General features: G+C 44.0%; 4 protein-coding genes across 4 annotated transcripts in view; 2 read left to right on the forward strand and 2 right to left on the reverse strand.

The window, feature by feature from the left end:
• LOC310780730 (endothelin-3-like) overlaps positions 1-5272 on the reverse strand; it is a gene marked incomplete at its 5' end in the record, with an annotated part of 29370 nt that extends 24098 nt beyond the window's left edge. Inside the window, one exon of the mRNA XM_083641239.1 lies at positions 5221-5272. Within this exon, the coding sequence (XP_083497365.1) occupies positions 5221-5272 (52 nt within the window). The remainder of the gene's footprint in view (positions 1-5220) is intronic.
• Positions 5273-6828: 1556 nt separating this feature from the next.
• On the forward strand, positions 6829-15608 carry ttll9 (tubulin tyrosine ligase-like family, member 9; the record flags this gene model as incomplete). The annotated part of the gene is made up of 14 exons (XM_083641240.1): positions 6829-6843; positions 7313-7359; positions 8127-8219; positions 8355-8466; positions 8590-8775; positions 8925-8993; positions 9254-9347; positions 9567-9607; positions 9723-9810; positions 10878-10936; positions 11086-11282; positions 12501-12614; positions 15115-15239; positions 15484-15608. 14 exons carry the CDS (start codon positions 6829-6831, stop codon positions 15606-15608), a joined length of 1365 nt encoding a protein of 454 aa, XP_083497366.1.
• A 2345-nt stretch (positions 15609-17953) lies between these two features.
• fam217ba (family with sequence similarity 217 member Ba) lies at positions 17954-20218 on the reverse strand (the record flags this gene model as incomplete). Its single annotated transcript, XM_083641241.1, has 4 exons — positions 19935-20218; positions 19741-19840; positions 19522-19586; positions 17954-19430 (listed from the first exon to the last, which is right to left on the reverse strand). Exons 1-4 carry the CDS (start codon positions 20039-20041, stop codon positions 17954-17956), a joined length of 1749 nt encoding a protein of 582 aa, XP_083497367.1. The 5' UTR covers positions 20042-20218.
• A 1049-nt stretch (positions 20219-21267) lies between these two features.
• Positions 21268-22651, forward strand: ppp1r3da (protein phosphatase 1, regulatory subunit 3Da; the record flags this gene model as incomplete). Its single annotated transcript, XM_083641611.1, has 1 exon — positions 21268-22651. One exon carries the CDS (start codon positions 21268-21270, stop codon positions 22183-22185), a length of 918 nt encoding a protein of 305 aa, XP_083497737.1. The 3' UTR covers positions 22186-22651.
• Positions 22652-25416: the final 2765 nt, after the last annotated feature.

The following is a 25416-nucleotide window of genomic DNA, read 5'->3' on the forward strand; positions in this document are numbered from 1 at the left end:
ATTTTTTATAATCAAATAAAATATAATGGAAGTACATGCAGTTGTTTATTTTAATTATGGATCATAATACAATGCAATTCCAAATGCACTTTTATTTTAAAAGTAGCCACACAGTGAGAAAAAAGAAAGTGAGAAAAAATAAATCGTGTATTGCGGAAAAAAGTGATGCATCGATTTAAGATGTATCGAGATGCATCGAGATGCATCGATAATCGTAATCGAATCGAATCGTAGCCCTCTGAATCGTAATCGAATTGAATCGTGAGGCCAGTGAAGATTCACAGCCCTAGTCAACACTGAGGACTCATCCCTCATCAGGTGCGACTCCCCAGTCAACAGAGGACTCATTTAGATTCTTAGGAAGCATAATCTCCAAGGACCTGAGGTGGGAGGACAACATCACCACCATCACAAAAAAGGCCAATCAGAGGCTGTTCTCAAAGTCAAATTGCCACAGAAAATGTTGGTCCAGTTCTACACAGTGGAGTCCATCCTCACCTCATTTATCACAGTCTGGTTCACTGCCTCCACCACCAAGGACAGAACCAGACTGTAGTGGACTCATCCGGTCAGCCGAGAAAACCATCAGCTGCAACCTGCCGTCTCTCCTGCCTCTGTACCACACCAGCAGAGCCACTTCTTAACATGCAGTGGAATCCGTATTATAACCTGCACCTAGCCGGTTGGCCTGCATGTTAAACAACAATTAGCCGGCCTACGCGCACTCCCGCGAGTCCGTATCTTATCTACCTCGACCACCGGTATAAGATCCGCTTCCACGCAATCGCAGCTCATGTTAAACAGCTGGCAGGTTATTATCCGCATATCCGTAGTGGGCAGGTGTGGCTCTTCGTGACTCACTTCACGTTCACTAGTTTATTAATTAATGAATCGTTCGGGCAATCGCTTATATCAACGAGCAAACTCACGGTTTCCTCAAGTGCTGCAAAAACGGATTGATTGATTGTTTGGCCAATGCGCTTCAGCTGCAGCCAGGCAGGTCCAGTGCATCAGGTCTGCTGCTGCTGCTGCTTGCTTGCTCCCATGTCAGAAAAAGCCTAACTTTTGTGGGGAGAAATACATTGAAAACTAGTTAGATATGACTTGAAATGCCACTTGTAAAATAAATCACCCCCAGTGATTGACGACAGTCCGACCACTATTTTGACTGGGCTGCTTTATGTAGCAAGGCGAAGCGCTCATTTTTTGGCACATTGCCACCCCTCGTTGGAATGGACTCCGTTAAAACCAACGGCATGCTTTTTGAAGTCTCCAGATTTGTCGCTAACGTGATGCAGCCAATTATATCAGCAGGCAGTGTTGTGTGCCTCTCCACTGCGGAGAGGATAGGAGCTGACTGACTGATAGGCTATCAAACTTTTGTGGGGAGAAATAGCCTACATTTAAAACTAGTCAGATATGACTAGTTGCCACTTGTAAAATAAATCACCCACAGTGATTGACGACGGTGCGACCACTATTTTGACTGCCTCATAGCTACAGCTGCTTCCTATCACATTTCTTGTTTTCGATAGATGCTACCGCGCCGCCCCCCCCCCCCCCCCCCCCCCCCCCCCCGCCCACTGGCAGAAAAAACGGCTCATATCCAGTTGTTTCTTAACAAAGACCCCTGATGTTTAGAAAGGCAAAACCTGAAAATATCCTGCTCTCTCTAGCAGGACATGATCCAGAGTTCATGTTTAAAAGGCACTCAGGACCAGGAAGAGAGCAGGGAAGATAATCGATGATCCCTCCCATCCTGTGGCCACCATCTCAACCAAAGGCTTCCATCAGGGAAAAGGTTCCGGTCTGTCAAGACCAAAACCTCACACCATCTTAACAGTGTGGGAGGCTCTCAAACAAGCCCCCCTGCCCCTGACTCTGGTCCACTCTCCCTCCCCCTCTGCCACACATCCACAGGGAAGCCCACAAACAAAGCCCCCCTGCCCAGTGCCCCCCACTGACTTGAGTCCCCCCCCCTCTCTCTCTCTCTCTCACACACACACACACACACACACACACACACACACACACACACACACACACACACACTTTGTCACTGCATTGTTCCTCAAATCCAAATGTGCAACACTATGCTACTCTGTCAATATCTGTAATTCATGTGCAATACAAAGCTCATTACTTATTATGCACCTGTCGCCTACATATTTTGTTAAACAACACATTTTTAGGCTACCACAGCTGGTTGTCAAGACTGTTTATATCTGTTAAAACTGTTTATATCTGATAATATCTTTGAGCCTAGGAATCAAGCCTAGGTATCTTGCGCGCTACAATAAACCCAAACTATCAAACCATTTGTTTAAACAAGTATGTAGCTCTAATTTCCAGAAAATTACTTACAACTGCAAATATTTGATTCTATAGCTTATCTCAAGGATACTCAGCTTGCTTTGCCTGGGGGCCACTTTTGTAAAATGATAGGAGGCCAGGGACCAGTTAATAAAGAAACATGAATATACATTTATCTGTAGCGGATTGTAGGTTTTTGTGGTGTGAGCCGGAGTTTAGTCTGACAATTTTGTGCACATGGATAGTTAGTTAGGTTGCGTTCAGTTAGTTAGGTTAAGTTAAATTAATTGGGTTAAGTTAGTTAAGTACTAGACTCAGCCCTCAGTCTTAATCCGTTTCACTCCTGTAAGACTGAGAATATTACTATTTAAATCTTTGCATAACGTTAGGTGGCGCTGTTGGAAGCCTTGCATCGGAGAACCAATCATGAGTGTTGTGGGCGCGTTTGCGGAGAAACATATTAATCACTTAGAAACAAACATAACCTGTTAATAGGGCGTGTTTCATCCGGCCCCGGCGGCTAGAGGTCTTTTCCCCAGCGATAAGCCCGACTCCCGAGGCTAACGTTACAGAGCCTGCTGATGACTCACAGTAGCAAGTGGACCACTTCCGGGTAGGAAAAATTATTGTAAAATCAACAACAGGTATAAACTCTCTTTGCAGCACATCGGTGTCTTGCTCTATATTGGAACTATGATAAATGGCATTGCCGCTACCAAATAAAATTCTAATAATAAATGTAGGCGTGTCTGCTGCCGGCCGTTCTCGCCGGGGCTCTGACAGACAGTTTCTGACTGTCTTCCCAGACATTTGGTGGCGCAGCTCACCAAACGTCTGGGAGCCGAGACTAGTTAAGTACATGTAAGGGCCAGGGTGGCGAGCAGACGGCGGTTTTTGACAATTTAGCTGGAGCTCAGTCAAACTTTATTTCACGTTAGTTTTCATTGTGAATTAGAAAATGGTCGGAGGGCCCCTCTGCACCCTATCGCGGGCCACATCTGGCCCCCGGGCCGCAAGTTGAGTATCACTGGATCTGCATGGCGGGAAGGTAGTAGACCACCCCTGTTTCCCCAGATGAGACCACGCCTGTAACACTGAGCAAGTTAGCTATGCACACAATCTCTTTGGTAGCTCGCCAAATCATACAACAAAAGTCAGGTTTAAGCCCTCTTAACTCTTCCCTGTTGCAGTTATTTATGTCCGAGTCTAAAGTATGGCTGGATGTTTGACTAGTGGTGGGTGGCTGAGACAGAGAGGGGGCTACTACAGCAAACATCTCAGGAGCTGGTAGTCCAGCCATTTATTTAGCTTTGCACAGGCATCCGACTTCTGTGTTATCTCATCATTAACGCATTTCACAAAGTAATTACAATAATAATGCCCTAATGTCTACAGAGTGTGTTGATGTAGGAAGACAAGATGTTGAATGCACCACATGCAGGGCTATAAAGGCTTTAGCCATGCCATTCAACAGTAATGTACTGTAGAGGGAGAAGAAGATCTGGCGTGTCAGCAGAATATGTTGCCACACAGAGAGGAATCCAGTTATTAAAGTGGTCATCTATGAATTCCATATCTTGTTTTATTTTGGTGATATCTTCTGATTTCACCAGGTTTTCTCACTGCACTTTGCACTCAAACAGTGTGGTCTGTTACTGCAACATCTTTTTCGTTGAATATTCTGTTGATAAAGTTCCTATGGTTTCTAGGTACTGTACCGGCCTTTTTTTTGTCTGTTCAGCCGTGGTGGCTGACGCTGCTCAAGCTGAGTATCTAGTTCTTGTTCTGTTTAGTCCAAACAAACTGCTGTTGCTGTTGCCAGAAACATAAAACCCATCGTCGCTTCCTTGTGCCAGAGCACCTTTAGAACAGTAAATATTAATGCTTTCATGAACTGAGTGTATAATATACACTCAGTTCATGAAAGCATTAATATTTATAATATATATATACATATATACACCGGTGATCGTAAAGTCCGATCGGCAGTGTCTGAGAAATCGTGAGAGAATATAGATTGTATTGTAAAGGGTCATTGAGATGTTTTAAAGCCATCATCCATCTTATGTTGGAAGGGGAAGGAACTGATGTCTCTGGTAACACATGCAGTCGACTGTAGATGCAATGCATTATTCACTGGTTGACCTGTGAGGTGGTGAGAGGTCAAGATGAAGACTATAGGCAGAGCAAAATATTGTTTTCAATAAGCATTATAAGAGAGTCTCTCTTAAGGCTCACAGCAAAATGTCACAGGTCAAGTACACTCTATCTCTCTCCGCCAAGATTGTTTCCCAATACCAGCATCATTCATAAGAGCCACCATCATTCTACTCAGATGCGTTTTTGTGCCACCAAGTAAGTGGTGATTCTCATGGCAAGCTTGAGAGTTAAATATGCCCTATGTATAGAGCTCAAGAGTCACGTGACGTTCCGTGACGTCTCCTGGTCCGGAAGAGAATTCCCCATTCATTTTCTCCATAGATAGACATTTAGAAAAATTCGTATATACTGTAACACGTTTTAAGGCTGGAGCGAAGCCAACCAGCAGTGTACTGAATCGTGAGTGACAATAAATCATATCACTTGGAGCAAAAGCCAAAAATAAAAAAGGGGGTTAGGGTTAGACACTGGGCGAGACACATCTGCACATTCTGCAGTCAAAACAACAAAATTGTCATGCCCTCCACTTTGAACTCTATCAGACAGCAGGCTATCTCTCTCCTGCAGTTTCCCTGTGTGCCTCAGGTGTGCAGGAGTCTGGCTACAGGCTGCTCATCATTGTCTACCTTGGTTGGCCATCCACTCATCACCAGTTCCTAGATTCAGCTGCCCGGTCAGTTAAAAGAGCTAGAAGAGATCCTAATAAATACAAAATAAAATCAATCATCCAGCTCTGTAATAAGTTACCTTTGACTTTGACCACCGCCTCTTGTGTCTTGTGTTCTGCGTTTGGGTTCATTCCAAGGCTACTGTAATAAAGAAAGATGATGATTATTATGAAGTATTATGTAAGTCACCTGAGTATAGGCTATTATCAATAATTGTCTAACATGTTATAGAACCTCTTTGGTATTGTAGCGATCCTGGGTCTGGCGTCTGGGTGGATAAAGCGAGCACGTTGGTCCTTGGCCAAAGGGATTGCCCCTTTGGTCGGATGATTAACGTGTTGGGCTTGTAAGTTGGAGACCTCGGGTTCGAAACCAGCCTCGCCTGTGCCGTTACATTGGTGTCAGAAGTGGGATGTTGGGATATGCCGCGCAGTCATCGGAGGCGTAGCCCCGGGAGCGTGGAGACGTTGAAGCGAGAGGCTGCGCTTCCCACAGGTGGAGGTAGTGTAGCGATCCTGGGTCTGGGTGGATAAAGCAAGCACATTGGTCCTTGGCCAAAGGGATGGTTAAAAAATATTTGCACATAGGCCTACTTGTCTAAGTTCTGCTTCCTTTTTTATTAGGCTACACGTTATCCGTCTGTGTCTGTGCTTGTTGAATGTAGCCTCCGTTCAACAAGGCCCTACTTTTTCAATTGTTCAGTCAATGGGTTCCACCGATGGTTCCACCCATAGCCACAGCAGAGAGGGCGCTGGTTCCCCGCTGGGAAGAACAACGGCTATTTTAATGGAAAAGACAGGCCGAGACAGGCTCTGCCCTGGTGTAACGGAGTTAATGATTCCACTTGCCATTACTAGCCATATTTGTTTCAATTTAATATGTACTGAATTTACTTTATTATTTGTCACTTGCTTGTGTTGATATTGTGCTATTTACTGTTTTACTTTGCTGCTTTAATTGTTTTGTAAATTACCATGGAGTCCTATTTTCATGAGAGTAGTTGAACTGATCTCATTTTCTTGGGGGTACTTGAACGTCGCATTGATGGCTCGGCTCCCCACCCCGTGTGCCTTCAGTCTGCTTCGTCTCAAATGTGGTCTCAATGTACACATTGCTGTGTTGATGAGAGCTGACTGTGCAGAACTAAACAGACAACTATGTCTTACCAGAATACACGGAGGTTATCTCCAAAGAGGATCCTGGTCTGAGTGTCATCTTAAACACAATGCCATTTACAATTTATTTAATAACACGAATAGCCCGATTCGACGGACAACAACCTTGTGTTTTAAGGCAAGTAGGCTACTGTTTTATTGTGATTGCTAGGCCTACATGTAGCTATGCCAAAAGTAGAAGGGTCTCACGGATCTTTCTTTACTTTTTCTTACTTACCTTTTCATCTCCGCTTTGTTAATGGTTACAGGTTCTCGTAATATTAAATAACACCGACCATTTTCGGTGGTTTTATCGACGTTTCAGACCCTCAAACAGACCACACGTGTCGTATGCTCAGATGCTACGGAAAGCGACATATGCCATTCTCTCTGTCTGTGGTTACCATGACAACAGCTGTTGTCAAACTAATGCTCTCGCTCGCTAACCCAGCAGGCTGCTGTTGCGTTCCATGTTCCATGCCTAAATGCAACGTTATATATTCATTGTTGTTATAACCAAGGTGTGACCAACTATGTCAAAGAATAAGGTAAATAATATGGTGTTCACTGTTCTTTTTTGTCGGGTCCATATTTGTTGACAAGCTTGCTAATAGTTAAAATAATTTGGTTATAGCGTTCACTCTAACTCCTTGTAGTAGGCCTAAATAAAATAGAAAAGAAATGAACATTGTTGATAAGAACTAGGATTGTTCCATTGCAACATGACATTTCTTGGCATCACTCGCCCTATAATACTCGCCTCTGCTTGATGGGTCAGAAGAGTTGTCTAGTAGTGCAGGGGTCTTCAACCTTTTTCAGCCCAAGGACCCCTTGGTTGATAGAGAAACAGAGCAGAGACCCCCATGGCCTATAATAACATTTATAATATCAGCATTGACACTTTTTACATTACATTACATTACATTAAAAAAAGCAAGAAACACCGTCAGACCACTTATTAATTTGTGTTGAGACCATTGTGAATTAGTTCTTGTATTGCTTTCTTCACCTTTGCAGACACCTGGATACAAAGGTCCACATGATTATCAGAAGAGAGGGGAGAGGTGAGTCTGGTGTGCTTAATTGGGATGTAATTTAACATTAGTTGGTTACAAATAAGAGCCGTGTTCGGAATGGTTCACTCATTCACTCACTCACTCACTCACTATTCCCTATGTAGTGGTCATCATATAGTGAACTATTTGGGGAATGAGCAAACAAGTTTCGGACACTCTTCTTCTCCTTTGGTAAACATGACAGCATTGCATTGTGGTATATGGGAGAAAATGTAGGGTACATTCTCTGTTCACTAGAAATTGCAGTGCATTGTGGGTATTTTATAGTGGACTATATAGTGAATCAAATTAACAGTTGAGAATTCTGACACTAGTACAAAATGGCCAATACACTATACGAGGGATCAGCCGAGCAGCATTTTGGTAAACAAATCGCGTCACTGGGTGGCAACGGCAATGGAACCCTATGGAGCCTGAGTTTGAGCATCTGACTCTAGCCGGCTGACCGTGTTTACAATTTAAAAACTGCGACAGTTCACCCAACTTTAACACGACATGCATATACAGTATTATACATCAAACTCTTGAGCTAATTCTGCTCTCACTCAGAACGTCAAAATATAAGCGATGTGATGTATACTTTTTGAGATATTAATGCTTGTTTGGCACAACTCATACTAGTTAACTGCCGCGGGGTTACACATTTTTGGGTGGCAAATGACGTCACGCTGATTCGTCCTATATAGTCCACTATTCCTGTAATACGGACCAGTTTCGAACAGGGCTCTTAGGTGTGTGTCCAAATCCCTCTCCAGGGAAGGAAGAAGCGGTGTGCGCTACAGATGTGGCCTTTTCAACACCATTCAGGACGTCCTGCGCCAGAGACCAGGCTGGGTTGAAGTCAAGGAGTGAGTGCTGTGTGTAAAAAGTGCCTCGTCAAAACAGCTCTCTTGACTTGGCTGGTTGTGAATAGTTTATTTACACTGGAAAATACAACATAAACGTATTTTAATCCACATGTGTATCCTTTGTTTTCTTAACAGTGATGGAGAGTGGGACTTCAACTGGTGTGATGTGGGCTGGCTGAGGGAGAACTTTGATCACTCCTACATGGAGGAACATGTAAGGATATGCCACTTTCGCAACCATTACGAGGTGAGGCAGTGTCATCCATGCACGTGTTATGAAACGTTAACCAGGAGATTGTGCTGTATAGCACAACTAAGGGACATTAAAATGTCATGGAGTGCCTTTTGTTTCTTGTCTTTTATGCTGCAGCTGACACGCAAAAACCTCATGGTGAAAAACCTTAAAAGGTATCGCAAAACCCTTGAAAGGGAAGCTGGACGCATGGAGGCAGCCAAATGTGACTTTTTCCCCTGCACCTTTGCACTGCCCAGCGAGTATCATCTCTTTGTGGAGGAGTTCAAAAGAAGTTCTGGCAGCACATGGATCATGAAACCGGTTAGCGTGGACCCCAGGGTCTTTAACACATGATAATACTGTTACCTCAGGGAGATAAGAGGAAGGAACACACAAGCACATTTTATAAACTAGAGGAAAGCTACCAAGCTCCACTGAAATCATGAGATTTAACAGGTGTGTTTGTTCAGGTGGCCAAATCTCAAGGGAAGGGTATTTTCCTGTTCAGGAAACTGAAAGACATCATGGATTGGAAAAAGGTAATGTGTGCTACATCTTATTGGTCAAAGCACTGATGTTGATTTCATAAATGTCATGTTTTTTCTTCCTCTTCAGAAAATAGTAAAAACATTGAAAGAGAGTCTCTGTCTCTCACTTAACCGCCCCCCCCCCCCCCCCCACCACACACACACACACACACACACACACACACACACACACACACACACACACACACACGCACACACACACACACACACACACACACTCAAACTAATAGTAAATCACTGTGCTTACACAGGATGGCACCCGCACAGAGGAACAGAAGGATGCAGCAGCTCAAGTGGAAAGCTATGTGGCTCAGCGCTATATAGAGAACCCCTACCTCATTAGCGGTAACTAATGATAATCATGATAATAAATATAGCCGCAAGCGGCAATACCAGGGGTTCAAGCCTGATGATGTCAGTGCCTATGACATCATCTCTGCTCTTTGCTTTTGTTAATCTAAATAAAACATAATAATTAATGGCAGCACACTGTTTTGACATGGATTTATTAATTTGGCTGCCCGTCCTTCAGTATGTTACTTTATGTGCTTTTCCTCTCCACAGGCAGGAAATTTGATTTGAGAGTTTATGTGCTCGTAGCATCAGTAAGTATTGAACTTTATAAATCGTGATCATATGACTGTTCTGTTATCCTTTTGGCAAACTAACTGTGTGTGTGTGTGTGTGTGTGTGTGTGTGTCTCTCGCTTTTGCCTTTCAGTATATTCCTTTGAAGGCTTGGTTATATCGAGATGGCTTTGCCCGCTTCTCCAGCACCCGATTCTCCCTCAGCAGTATTGATGACCAATGTATCCTTCTTTTTGTTGTTGTTTTATTTTCAATTTTTATAGAACAATATACGAACAAGACAAACAGGCTCAGACATAGGAAAAGAAAGAAAATGAAAAACAGAAAGAAAAAAAAAACAGAAATCAACATTCGACATTGCAATGTGGTGCTATCGGCCGCATAAGGTGCTTATGTGTATGTAAAAGACAATATGCACGGGATCCCATGCAGGTGTGTCCATGAGATACCAGCTGGGCGAGCCATCCGTATCCCCTAACCTCAGTCACTGGTCATTCTTAACCTCGTTGAAGTAGGCCATGGAAACGGGTCCCAGATAGTTGAGAACCTTCCAAGCGAGTTAGTTCTCAGGGACCTGAGTTTCTCCATCTGCACAACAGAGATCATGTCCATCATGGCACCCACACCTGAAAAGAAGGTGAAGAGGACGACTTCCATTCCTTCAGAATGAGTCTTTTGGCGACAGTTGTCCCCAGTGTCAGAGATTGTTGCACAGCTCTAGGGAAGTTCAGAGAGGACTCAAGAGAGGAGCAGCCGCAGATGCCGAGTTCTGCCTCCGGCTGGAGGGTTATTTTGTAGGCCTTAGAGTACCAAATCAAATATTTTGGCCCAGAATCCCATAAGTGAAGGGCAAAACCAGAAGGCATGAGATAATGTGCCCTCTGTCACCTGACACCTGTGTCACACAGTTGCGAGACAGAAGAGAAGATACCAATGTATGCTTCTCATGGTGTCATTTTAGCCCTTGGATACAGTTTTAAGTAGCAGTAGTGTGCCACTCATTCGCATAACAAGTCAGAGTTATCTCATGAAATATTCAAGTCAGTTTTTTTTAATAGCCTGGTTTGACCCAATTACTGAGGCCATTGTGCAAAATAGTGTCTCGTTCATCCACATCCTCCATGGAAGGCTTGATTGGATGAGAAGGCTTGCCTCCCACCAGGCCGTTATTGAAAATAATGATCTTAATTAACTTGCCTGATTAAATCAAAGTTGATGATTATGATGATGATGATGATAATGATTGCATTGTGAATGTTCACAAATTCCCCTGACTGCCTCTGTTCAGATGTGCACCTCACCAATGTAGCTGTGCAGAAAACAGCGCCTGACTATGACCCTGAAAAGGTGTGTAATTCACTAAAGCACAAGTGTTACGTACATGTCCTATTTCTTCCAGGTTTGGGGATCCCCCCCCCCCCCCCCTTCAAATGTCTGTCCTCTAACAAATTCTGTCTCCTCTTTATTTCTCCATTCCTTCATCGGTCTCCAAGTAGGGTTGTAAGTGGCAGGTGCAGCAGCTTCGTAGATACCTGACTGCCAAACACGGCGCCGAGACGGTAGAAACCCTGTTTAAGGAAATGGATAACATTTTTGTGCGCAGCCTGCAGAGCGTGCAAAAGGTCATTATAAATGACAAACACTGCTTTGAGCTCTATGGCTACGACATTCTACTGGATCAGAACCTTAAACCGTAAGAGCTCGTAACAAACAAGATGTGCTGTACACACACGCCTGTCACCTGCACGCAAATGCACACATGCACACAAGCACGCACGTCGCACACACACGCACACACACACACACACACACACACACGCGCGCATGCACGCACGCACGCAATCAGCCTCAATTTCCAACTTGGATGGAACAAAACAACATAGTAAAACTGCCAGTGCTGGGCTCCAGAATTTACCATACACCAGGGGGTTTTCAAAGTCTGAGACTGTGGGCCTCCCCTCAGAAAGAGCCACCCACCCCCTTAGTTTACTTGCTTAGCTCAACAATTGAGCCAACATAGCCTGATGTTTATAATTTATCATTTTGCGATTGTTTTCTGTTTTTCTGTTTGCTTTATCTTCTATTGACGTGATGGCTGCACTGCATACTGCACTAAGTCAAATTCCTCGTTTGGAATATGATTCCTCACTATGGCTATTCAATCCTGAATGTTGCTGTTTGATATACTTCAAACTACACCAACAGTAAAATGCCCCAAAACGACCATCTCTGAACTATCTCTTTAACCAAATCACATGCATTTAGGCTATTCTATATGATTCTCCTTTTGATAACTAATGTACGAATATATACAGTATATTTTTCACTTCCATTCACAGAGCCTCCCCTGAAACTGTTTGGAGCCCCCCCCCGGCGAGGCCCACCTCCCACTTTGAAACCTTCTGCCATACACTATCACTAACTACGGTACATAAATCTGCACAGTGTATAATTGGAAAAACCTTGCCTGGGTCTGAGCTTTCAAATCCAGCCACTCCACAGAGTTGACTCTGGACCCAGACAAGGTTTTTCCAATGCACTGTGCAGAGATGTATCTAGCTAGTGATACTGTAGTGTAGTTAGTACATTCTGGAGTCCAGCACTGGCAGATTGTGTGTAATGAATTGACAATTCAATCTGATATCAGGCTAGGAAAAACTGGCAGGTACGCAATGATCCTGTTGTAAATAATAACTAACATGTCATTAATTAACCATGTCACCTCAATCTATGCATGCAAATAATAAAATATTACTTCACTTATTTGTGCTACCTCACAATCATCCATCAGAAATAGTAGCCATTTAATGGCTGCTATTTCTTATGGATTGGGCTAATGCTTGGTCAAAAGGCTAGGTGTTCGGTGAATGTCATCCTCCTCCACTTTACTGTATACTGTATGTCTTTGTAGGTGGTTAATTGAGGTGAATGCCTCTCCATCGCTCACAGCCAGTAGTCAAGAGGATTATGAGATGAAGCGCCATCTGCTGGAAGACACACTACATATTGTGGATATGGAGGGAAGGTAAGGTCCTCTTTCTGCAGTCATGTCTTTGCCTGTATTTAGGTCACGGAACGAGGAATGTTAACTCTTTCATACATTTTTTATTTATTTGTTTATTTGAGGGACAATGCACATTAATCATAGTAAAGGTTCAAGGTTCAAAAACTTTAATGTCCCCGAGGGGCAATTCGCTTTGCAGACAGTAGACACGACACATAGGCAACAAATTAATACATCATACATACGTCATACATACAGTAACACAGCACAGAATAGATCTAAATCACCTGCACTGTCGTCATAAATCATGGAAAGAAAAGCCTCTCTACCTGCAAGAGACACGATGACATCTACGACTATCGGTTGTTTAAAAACCTAATGGCAGAGGGAACGAAGGACAGCCTGAATCTGTTGGTCTTAGTCTTTGGGTGACTAAACCGCCGACCAGATGGAAGCATCTGGAACTCAGCATGTAAGGGGTGCTGAGGGTCCGAAACCACAAATTGTGCCTTTGATGTGACCCTCCTTTCATATAGGCACTGAATGTCATTGAGGGTGGCTCCGGAAATCTTACAGCAAAGTTTGACAATTTTTCCCAGTCTGTTCTTGTTTTTAAGACTGAGATTACCAAACCAGCAGATCATGCTAAAGGAAATGACAGATTCAATAAAAGCAGAGTAAAACATTTTCATCAGTGTCCTGTCCACATTAAAACTTCTCAACTTCCTTAAAAAGAACAGTCGTTGATTTGCCTTTTTGCAGATGGCATCTGTGTTTGCATCGAAATTGAGTTTGTCATCAAAGACAGTGCCCAAATATTTATATTGCTGCACTGCTGCTACTGGCTCACCCATGATCACACAGGGAGCAGGAGCATGATTAGGAACAATTCTCCGAAAATCAATGAACATTTCCTTGGTCTTAGCCACATTTATTTCAAGGAAGGACTGGTTGCACCATTCAACAAAGTCATCCAGGACTGGGCCATGATCTTGTTCTGCACCATGCAGCAGGCTCACGATCACAGAATCGTCAGCATACTTAAGGACAAATCTAAGTGCATGAATGCTCTGGCACAGGTTAGTATACAAAATAAATAAAAGTGCTGAAAGCACGCAGCCCTGAGGAGATCCGGTGGAGGATGAAAGTTTACCGGACAGGGTTCCATTAACCCGGACCCTCTGAGATCTGTTGGTTAGAAAATCAACTAGCCAACATACTAGACTAAAATCCATATTAAAATGAGATAAAAGCCTGTGAGCAAGAACATGTGGCTGGATACAGTTAAAAGCAGAAGAAAAATCAATAAAAAGCAAGCGTGCATGATTCTTATCTCCCTCCATGTGCTTCAGAAGGAGATTTGACAGGGTAATAGTGGCATCCTCCACTCCCCTCTTAGCCCTATAGGCAAACTGTAATGGGTCCAACAGGTCGTGCACATTGTGCAAAATTTCGGATTTGACAATCTGTTCAAAAGATTTCATAACAAGGGACGTGAGTGCCACAGGGCGATAATCGTTTAGTACTTTAGGGGCCTTAACCTTTGACACTGGCACTACAATAGATTCCTTCCACATATTAGGAACTTTATGTTGTTCCAGGGAGGACTGGAAAATGTATGTGAAGATACCGCTCAATTGCCGGGAACAGCACTTCAGTAGTTTCCCCCCAATGCCATCAGGACCTGGGCTCTTCTTCACTTTAGTGCGACCTAGGGCTTTACACACAGTTGTCTCATCAATTGTAATTTTGCAGCCTCCAGGCACATTCCTGAATTGAGAAAGCTCATCGTTAAAATCATGAATATCAAACCTAGAGTAGAATGTGTTTAGTTCTCCAGCTAATTCTGCATCAGTTTTATCAGGGTAGAGTACTCTCCTGTCCTTGTTCTGCATCCCTACCATGGACTTGATGCCTTTCCAAGCCGACCTTGATTGCCCATTATTCAGCTCATCCTCCACTTTCCTTTTATACTTGGTTTTGGCTAACTTGATCTCTCTCTTTACAAGTTTATGAGCCTCCCTCTTTTCAATGTTGTTTCCTGCATACTGAGACAGCTTTTTATGATTAAGGGCATGTTTAAGTGATTTGCTAATCCAGGGTTTATTGTTTGGGAAAATAGTGCAAGTTTTCCGGGGGATCAGCATGTCTTCACAAAAAGAGATATAGCTGGAGACTGTGCCAGTGTTAGCCAGATGGCTAATTTTCAACTGATGTCCTTTGGAACTCCAGTTAGAATTGCCAGTGCCTCTCACACACACTGACAAGAGTATTAACCCTAACATACATGTCTTTTGATGGTGGGAGGAAACCCACACGAACACGGGGAGAACATACAAACTCCACACATGGAGGACCTGGGACGGACCGGGGTTCGAACCCGGGACCCTCTGGCTGTGACAGCAACAATAAATAACTTGCTAACATAATTTCCCTCGGTGAAAACAGAGGATTAGTCAGTTGACCTCTTGTGGCCAATGCTGGAACTGCATCCTAATCAGCTGTGGTTCGTCTCATATAGGCTGACTGGCAGGGAGAAGAGAGTGGGCGGCTTTGACCTCATGTGGAACGACGGGCCCGTCTATAGAGAGGACGTCAACCTGGAAACACTGGGCAGCTCATGTTTCACTGCCAACACACACTTAGGTAACCTGACTGTTGCCACGTTGAAACAGGAAGTGTCCCCGTTTGAAAATGTTTGGGAGAAACATCATTCACTCAGTGCCTGTTGTCAGGCCCTCGACTTGTGGTTGTAAATGTGCAAAAGTATACTCATTATTCGATGACTGTGTTCTGTGACCGTTTGGAAACTTGTGGAAGAGTCTGTGTGGTTCTATTGTACTAGAAAATACTTACATCTACGCCGATGTGTGATTGTTCTCTGCTCCAGGGTGTGTGAATGACAGGGAGAAACAGCTCCGCCAGCTGCTCAAACCATTTCCAGGCCAGAAGAGGATATGTGACGCGGTCACTGGCCGAGGTGCGACTCGGGGACCCCCAGACAGCGGCCAGTAGGACTAGGGAGACTCTCTCCAATCTACCTGGACCAATCTATCTGCACCTATGTGATGGACTAATTAGCTGTGTGGGTTTCAGTCTCTCGTTGCGGAGTCAGTAGCGACCAGTAAAGACACTTTAAACGTACCCCTGCCTCTCTACATCTGGGTCCACACGCACGCACGCACGCACGCACGCACGCACGCACGCACGCACGCACGCACGCACGCACACACACACACACACACACACACACACACACACACACAGTGTTACAATATGATCTGATTAGATTTTGGAGCACCTTGCTGCAAACATTTGCATATTGAGATGAAAAAGGGGGGGGGAAATGAACTCCTTAATTATTTTAGAGTTTGCTACATTATTAACATACAAATGAATAAATAGTGTTATGTGAAGACAAGTACTATATGTTGACTTGATCAGCATTACTGCGTTATACTTAATATATCATGATTTTGGTGGGACATTAGGCATAGTGCCTCATTAGAAAAGTAATCAAATAGTTGTCAAATGTGTGTAAGTTCTGTATGCCAAATAGATTTTATTTACAATATCTGTTTCATTTTCATGAAATCCCAATTAAGAATGACAAGTGGACCGCTTAGAAGGTTCTCAACTATCTGGGACCCGTTCTTGGCCTACTTTGATGAGGTTAAGAATGACAAGTGACTGAGGTTAGAGGTGACGGAGGGCTCGCCCGTCTGGTCTTTCATGGACCCCTTGCGTGGGATCCCATGCGCAATATCTTTTACAAGCACAAGCACCCAATATGCGACTGGTAACACTATTTTGTAATGTATGTTTTTTTTCCCTTCTCTTTTCTGTATGTTTTTCTTGTTTGTGTATTAAAAAAAGAAGAAAATAATGACAAGTGGACCAATTCCAGTTGAGTGCAAAACATATTTATTTCTATGCCTTACAAATACTTGCATTCAACATTGAGAAAATACACACAACAAATTTTTCCCGCGTGCGTGTCGACATATTGTACACATTTATAATAAGATCGCCACTCCTGTCCCCTGATCTATGGCTTTGATAACTTCATACATGAATATTAAGTGACAACATTGACATTGATGTGGTTGTTCCGGTGAATCAAGTGGTGCACATGGTAAATCACAAGAAACTGATAAAGACACTAATGTAAACACGCCGGTATTCTAACCTCTTTTCAAGTATGCAGTGGAATACTAAGGTGATATGAAGACATGTTCCATGTTACAGCCCAACTGCTATGATGTGGAGCGCATTTGAAATCCCACTCAATCCCAGGATTGACCAATGGTAACGGCACAGCAGACATACGCAAAAAGATACATTCAGCTGTTTCACGAAATACTTTTCCTTTTGTACATGGCAATGACAATGACGAGTACAAGTCCAACACAACACCTTTCATAAATAGAACTATGGTATTACAAAATTTGGAAAAATATGCATTTACATTCGTAGCAAACATTACATTGTCTCTCTCAAACAACAGAAAGAGCTCAGCTCTAGGCAAAATATATTGTCAATGTCAGACTACAATTCAAGCCTATTCAAACATAAGGCCTTGTAACGGAAATTTCAAAACCGTTGCACAGGTATGTCTGAAAGAAATTACATGACTTCATCTACTAACATTTATTGTACCGCTTTCTTTTCAGCAAATGATGATCGAATTAGACACATCTTAAAACAAGCACCAAAGAAGAGACAGAAAGCAACGTCAAGAAAAAAGTAAAGAGCATTTGAGAACAAATACATTCCAACATCAAAAACAATCCACTGGTAATGGCGATGGTCTTACTCAATGACAAGAATGTGACGATGATGATGTTGAACTTCACTAAGGCTTACTTAGATCTCTACAGTTGAAACCTGTCGAAACGGTAGATGATTATGTTATATATCTATTGCAACATTAATCGTGTATACTGACGGACAAGGATGACTGCAGTGCAAGAGGATCCTACTACTTTGAGGATCTTTGAGGATCCTACTAGTACTGTGTCAAGGGCCATGATGGGACTACTCTTCCCAAATGGATTTGTTACAGTGCAACTTCATGGTTCTACAAGTATTGTACATTCTGGATCAGATACAGTACGTGTATCTGTTCCATGAAAGAGTGTTATTATTACACTTTAAAATCAGAGCTGTTTTACCACTATCATAGCTGTTTAATCACTACTTGACCTTTTGAAGGCTGCAAACAAACTGACTGATTTAGACTGCTGTGGGACAGTTAGAAACATGTTAGTAATACACTGCTTAGACAGAAAGCAAGCCTAGGCTCAAGCCCCTCTGCCGAGCAACCGCTAAGTAAAGCGCTATGTGTTTATCATTAGGCGCTACTTTGCAACAAAGTGCACATTTTTCGCTTTGCCGTTCTGCTTACTACCCAGTGGTGCTTTGGAGAGAGACTGTGGCTCTTTAGCGGCTCTTTTCATGGTGGTTTTAGTGGCCTGACCTCCTGCCTCTGTCCTCTGCTTGGAGGTGTTGACCTCTCGCTTACTTGCAGAGACGACAGCACGTTTCTCCGCAGCGCCGGCTGCTTTAGCGGCAACTGGCTCCTTCTTCACATCGGTCTCGGAGTTCGCTCTGACACGGCCCTTCCTCACCTGACCTTTAACATTAGGGTTGCTTCCTGGTTCCTGGGGGTGCTTGCGGACGTTGCCCACTGCCTGCATGTGTTTGAGATGACTCTTTCCCGCCGAGGGGCTAACTGGGGTCTGGGCTCCTCCTCCTCCACCTCCTCCTTGCCCCCCTCCTCCTCCTCCTCCACCTCCTCCTTGCCCCCCTCCTCCTCCTCCTGTGCCTCTTCCTTCTGAGGAGGTGGCCCGGCTCTCGCTGCTGCTCCTCTTGGCCGGCGCTCCGGGCCTGGCCCTGCGCTCGAGCAGCGGGCTGAGCCGCGAGTGGCGCTGGTAGGCGTAGGCCGAGCAGCTCCCGTTGCACAGCGGGTAGCGGATGTGACAGTGAGGACAGACCGGGAGGCGGGAGAGCTGCTGCTGCTGCTGCTGCTGCTGGGTGGAGGCGGGGGACGGGGGGTTGTTGACCGGAGCGAAGGGGAAGACTCGCGGGCTGGGCCGCAGCCCTTTCGGGGAGTTGAGTCGGGTGGGGGGAGCGGTGTGAGGCCTGGGCGGGTGGGCGGTGGTGGCAGAGGGGAAGCCTTGTGGTTTCGTGCGGCTCCCAGGCGGGCGGCTGCTCTCTGCTTGCGCCGTCTGGATCTGGAGCCACTCCAGCTTCAGCAGCCTCTCCAGGTACTTCTCCAGGGGCCCGACGGGTTTGGGACGAGGGGCGCCGCGGCCCTCGGTGTGGAGGAACACCGCCAGCTGTCGCAGGCTCCAGCTGTTGAAGGGAGGAGGCAGGAAGTCCGGGTAGCTGTAGATGGGTTTCTCACTTTCGTCCCCGTCGCCCATGGCCCCACGGGGTCCCGGGAAGTCTGGCGGGAAGTCGTTACTGTTGATGACCTCGGCCCGGAGGTTGAGGTGAGGAGGGGTGCACGGCGTGCACGGCGAAGGCAGTATAGGCAGCCTCTCAGAGTCTGATAGATCACTGGCACTGTCAGTGTCGTCTTCCCTCTGGTTGTAGTGCTGTTGTAGTAGCTCCAGGCTGGGGGCTGGGGACTGGCTTTGGAGGTGCGCTGGCATCTGGCGCAGCCCTGCAATCGGGGAGAGGGGCAGGGAGAGGGCTCGCCGATTTGCCCCGCGATTCTGGTCGAGCTCGTTGCAGCATTGCGAAATCCGTTGACTTTCTCGCTTTTCTTCCTTCCTCTGTATGGAGGAGTGTTTGCGGAGTTGAGGTCTCAAAACTCCATCCTCCTCAGGGCTGTAGGTTGAGAAGAGTGAGGGGAAAATGATAGGGGATTTAACAATAGCAAAGAGTAAAAAAAAAAATCCAAACCATTCTCCACACATACCTGGATAGTTTGCTTGTATTTCGTGCGGTGCCAGATTTGACCCTGCCCCCTCTTGACTGGGAACTCTGTAAAAAATAATAATCGACATCATCATCATGAGGGAAATTGGGTGATATATCTCTGTCGCTGAATTTTATGAAATGTATAACGCAGAGGACATTGGTGCTGCAATACCGTCTTCCTATAATAATTCACCTTCCAGTAAAGGCAGTCACTCACCTTCTGGACTACTGGCACTGTGTCCTTATCCTGACCTGGCACTGGGAGGCCGTGTTTCACTTGGCTCCCTGCCTTCTTCATCTTGTTACCTTTCTTTGTACTGGAAACAGGACAGTGGTTCGTCAACTGTTAAAATAAAAGGCTAATCCTGTCTTCATCTTAACGACAATCTTATTGTGTGGAGTTAGGCCTACCTGGTTACTGGTCCAGTATTTTCAGCGTTTTTAACCCGTATCTTCTCTTTTGAGACGACGCGTTTCAGTGTCGTGGATGCTGTACGCTCCTGCATGATGGGTCCCATGTTGAGGATCGCAGGAGCGATGTTGTTTCGAGTCCAGTACAAATATTAATAACACTGTATTAGCTATAGAACCCAGCCTACATCTCGAATCAGAGACTCTATTCTTAGAATGAGGCTAAATACGTCCATTTTCTCAAAAGTGCTGCAGTGCATCATGCGCAGATGTCGACAGTCGATTCCACGGATAAACGGTAGCCTACTTCTCTACCTCTTCTCTCTGTTCAGTCGCAATGCAACACTTTTAATGAAATGCTAAGTGCAAACGTCCCCGTGTTTCGACTGACATCCTCGTCGGCATTAAAAAGGCACAGCGGTCAAACAGCGCATACGCTTTGTTTGGCTCGTCGTGCCTGACTGTCAGATACAGTAGGTTTGTTTACCTGCTGCTGACTGGTTCGCTCGAGTGCCTCAGCCTGCTTGCGTCTCTAGAGTAGATCACGGGGGCATTATGGGAGTTGTAGTGCAAGCAAGCCAATACGAAATTACAAACGAAATAATACAGACACATTTTTGATGAAATTGTTAACCGTTTATCAACAAATAACACATTCAAAAGGCACAGGGGCAACCGGCGTGCTTTTAAGAACTGGAATAATGGAAACAAAAGCAACCGTTACATCTTATGACTCAATTTCCCAAGCAACCTCATTGATATTCTGGTCCAGTCGTTGCCACAGGAACTGCGCGCACGTTTGCTGATCTCCATCGACACCATGCTGAAAACATGCCTGTGTTGGATAGGTTTCAGCGATGTTGCCCATTAGAAATCAGCTGTGCGTGGATGCTGCTGGCGGAGACTTCATGACGCGCGGAAATGCGCAGCTGTCATGAAATAGCACTGTCAATGGAGGACCAGCTCTTCGGCTTCAACCTGCAAAATAGGTTTGACAATCGCTTCATATCATCTAGGTGAGGTGACGCGGTGTTAGCTGATATTGCACAATAATAAAGCCAGTAATGTCAGATGTACCATCAATGTATACGGAAGTAGCGCAATATAGCTTCCCTGCACCAGCCCTGCACACGCCCACTCTCTTTCTCTAGTACTGAAAGTGACAGTTGTTGGAACTTGACCAGCACTTGACACTTAATGGTATAATCAGTGTGAAAACAGCAACACACAGGCTGTTAATTACATACATTCGTGATCTTTTGTGTTATGTTACTAATGATTTTTGCAAATTCACTTTCTTCCTAGGTGAGCAGGGCACCAGCTATCCCACAACATGGATGGGTGGTATATTGGACAGGAGAGGATTTCCCCCAGGAAATCTGAGCAGAAGTCTAGCACCTACAGCAGTGTCTCCAGGCCCTGCATGACTAGTATCAACCTGACTGAAATGCTCAGGGCCAACAACACACCTGATACAGAGAAGAAGCCAGTTCCAATCCGGCCCCCAAGCCCCAGAGTGTCTCGGCCCAGGGAGCAAGAGTCGCACCGGAGTCTCTCCTGTGAGCCCATGCCCAAACCCATCATCCGAACACGCTCACACTCTCTCCCCTCCGCCACAGAGAAGAAGAAGCGCTCCAGAAACATCGGGGTGCGTTTTATAGACTCTCTGGGGCTCGACCTGGAAGACGTCAAGCTCTTCAAAACTGGAGATGATCCGTTTGTACCACAACATGTCACGTTTAAATTATTGATGGGTGCAGAGTTGGCAGATGGAAAGCACTTGGAGATCTCCTTGCCATATCTGAAGCCCGTTTTTAGCCAGCAGCCTGGCGACCAGCCAGAGTTCCTGGATCGCCTCCACTGGCAGAAAGTGTGCTTGGAGAGAGTCTTGTGTTTTGACCTGGGTATCATTGGAATCACACAGGTCCTGAATTTGAACTTTGAGAAAGAAGTCAGAGCTCGCTATTCCTTCACAGAGTGGAAGAGCAGCACAGAAACAAAGGCCTCCTGGGTAAGCACAGCCACCAAGCCCTGGAATGGAGGCCAGCTGAGTTGTGATACTTTCCGTTTCCACCTGCCTGTTCCACCGTTTCTGTTGCCTGGGGCAGTGTTAGAGTTTGCTATACAATACAAAGTGTGTGGGGATGAATACTGGGACAACAATGATGGGCAGAACTACAAGTTAGTGTGCCATAACTACAAACTTACAGTGCCCAGGGAATGTGAGGATAGCATGGTGCACTTCATTTAGGATGCTGGAGGAAGTACAGAAACACATTTTTAGAGCACTTTATGACTGCTGTCAGCTATTGATGGTTTATAATTACATTGAAATAAACTGTATTATGTTTGTTCATTTCTACATGCTAGAGCTGACACAGATGACTTCATTGAATCAAATTCTTGTAGAGTCAGGGTAAATTGATAACTGTGGACTGAGTTAGCCAAAGTCAAAGTACCACACCACCAGTGTGCTGTAACTTTGGTGCCATGCTTTTTACTTTTTTCTGATTTTTGATAAAATTGCACTTTATTGTAGGGACATCTAATGGAACTGACACCAGTGAAAATTGTTAAATATAGTGTATTGAAATCAATACAGTCCTTTCTGTTTCCACCTGTTTATTTTTTTTTAAATAAGCCTACTATTTAGGCATATCATGGGCCTACTGAACTCTTTGTCTTACAAGCCAATATTTCTGTACAGTTCAATACAGTTTATTTCTGAGGCAATCTTGATGAAGCCAAGTATCCAAACTATGCAATAGATATACTTGTAATATAGTATATTAACTGAGAAATGAATGCACTGCGTATTTTAAGATTAAATCACATTTAAAAATAATATTCTTTGTGTTTCAGTGTCTTCTTGTTTTATTGATTTGCTTTTTATGAAGTTGCTGGTGCGATTCAAGTTCTTTCGGGTTTAATTATTATTGTCATTATTAGGCTATTGTTATTATTACTGGTGTTAATCATATAGTTTGATTGATTGTTTAATTGGTTAGTTGATTGATTGATTGATTCTTTATTTTCGTGTCACTCATGATCCACCAAAAGTGCCCAACCCACATGAGACACACAATTTGTGTTGCAGTTGTCTAAATATTTCAACACAATTATACCACAAGAAAAACATCAACCTACATCTCCAAACAATACTGTATATTCTGTCTTTCCCAGGCCCCATACATCTACAAAAGCTCCCTTAAAGCACAATTCAATTTTCTCATGATCATCTCATTCTAATAAATCACCATAAAATGATGTGTTTCTTATACTAAAGAATACATTTCTAACGTTATAAACAGGACAGTAAAATAAGAAATATGAGCCTCATTTATCAAAGCATCCTTATTGGCTATTTTTAATACATCCCAATTGCTCAGATACAACAATGTGCTTTTACATTAGATAGATAGGGGACAAAAATTAGTCAGGAAGTGGCATTTGTCGTACAAATTAGCTGGGCAAATGTCTATGTGGGCAAATGTCTATGAATCCTCTTGCTTTTGTACCGGTAGTCACCTCTAGGCCAAAATGGTGGATTTGCTGTGCGCTGATATTGCAATGGATGGAACGATGCAACGTCACTTCTTATCAATGTAAGTTATTTGATAGTGTTGTTCATGCGCGCGTGCGTATTTAATGTGACAATTTCGCGCCGCGCGCGTCCCCCACTTGACAGAAGAAGGACATCTATTCGGGTAGCTTTTTTATTTCGACTTTTTAATGTCTTGCCTTACACCTTTATTTAATTTCACAGTAATTCTGTTATTAGATTCCGACGCTTCAACATATTTTACTCCGTGATTGTACTTGTTCCAGGTTTTAATGTTAATATTTGGAGATAGAGATACCACCAGACGTAAGCTAGCATCTTTGAGGCATAAAAGACAACAGGCTAACGTTAGCTGAATACCACTGGCATGGCGTTTAGTTGCCTATGTCAGTAAATGTACCGGTGGTAACATTATTTGTTCTTTTATTTTTACAGTTACGTCAATGTTAGCTTGACGGGAGGTAAGAAGAGAGACGGTTCTCAGTTGGAAGAATGGCACCTCGCCCGGGCCCACCACAGGTGAGAATAACGTTAAAGCACCGCTACAAACGTGAAAATCGCTTGTAATGTAACGCTAGCTAGGCTACTGACACCGCCACCATACTCTTACCTAGCTAGCAGATAACATTCAATGATTAAATGTAATCCAGCCACACTGTATTTGAGATCACAACTACATTGGTTGTTAAATGAATTCACGTTGGTCTTACTGGTGCGAACGAAGCAGATTTTGATTCACCATTTTCACGTGCAGTTGGAGAAACTTGTTGATGAGGCACTGGAAAGCAGCAATGTCCAAGCATTGGCTGCATTTTTGCAAAATGACATTGAAGAAGGGACCACCTTAAAATGTTCCAAACAGTTCCTCAACAAATTGGACAACCTTGTGAACAGGGTAAGATCTGCCAAAGCACACCCATTCACACTAATCACCATTGTATTGTTTGGAAATGGAAAGAACCAGTGTCATTACTATTTATAGAGTCTAGATCAAAATGATACCCAATCCGCCTGCGTGAGTCTCAGTATCCTCTACAAGTGTGGGGGAAATCTATTGCTATCTGGAGGTCACCATCAAGGGCTACCAGGACTCATAGCTCAGGGCCTCATCAAAAAGATAAGTATTTAAACACAATCAACAGCCCCACACACACACCTATTACTTTAAGGCACACAATGCATGAGCACTTTAGTACTTGGCAAGTTGTTGATAGAAACGTGTTGTGTGCACATGGTATATTGGTTTGAGAAATGCAGGCACCTGTGGCTCCAGCGCGGCCCACATAGGGATGAGATGTTGCTGAACCTTTGTGAAGTCTTCTTTGAGTCATTAATGGTGAGATAATCTACAACACTAAAGTGCACTTGTTTATAATGAAACACTGTAGAAATTTGCTTCACCAGCCTTGTTAGTGTCTGAGATGTGTAACATTGTATTGTTGCCCCTTATAGGTTGTTCATGAAGCATGCGAAGAGGGTATGTTTGCACTCATTTGAATTTTTTTTTTTTTATTCACTTCTTTCTGGTTTCTGGTTTGTTGACTAACTATTTGTAAGAACTAATTGGATGCTAAAATGAACATGCACCCATTCCATTTTAAATTTTTGAATGTTATAGAAACATAAATTCACAATTTAAACTTCCTTGCATTATTTATCTAACATTATGTAAACCCCAAAAAGTCTCACAAGAATCTTGCAGATAGTGCTGTGAGAGATGGGGAGAGGGCTCACTTCTCTCCCAAATTGATGACTCGGATACCCCTGATTTGACTTGAGTCTACGTGCCACCTTTGGATTCTGTTGGAGAGGGCACTGCCAAACAGGGTGTTGTGTTCTTCACCGTTTATATGTGATGGATGTGCCCTTCACAGACTGTATAATCGTAGGAACAGTGTGTGAGAATGCTTCATTTATCAG

The sequence above is a fragment of the Poromitra crassiceps genome (assembly GCF_964638095.1).
Source record: "Poromitra crassiceps genome assembly, chromosome: 8".
In the NCBI taxonomy this organism is placed as follows: domain Eukaryota; kingdom Metazoa; phylum Chordata; class Actinopteri; order Beryciformes; family Melamphaidae; genus Poromitra; species Poromitra crassiceps.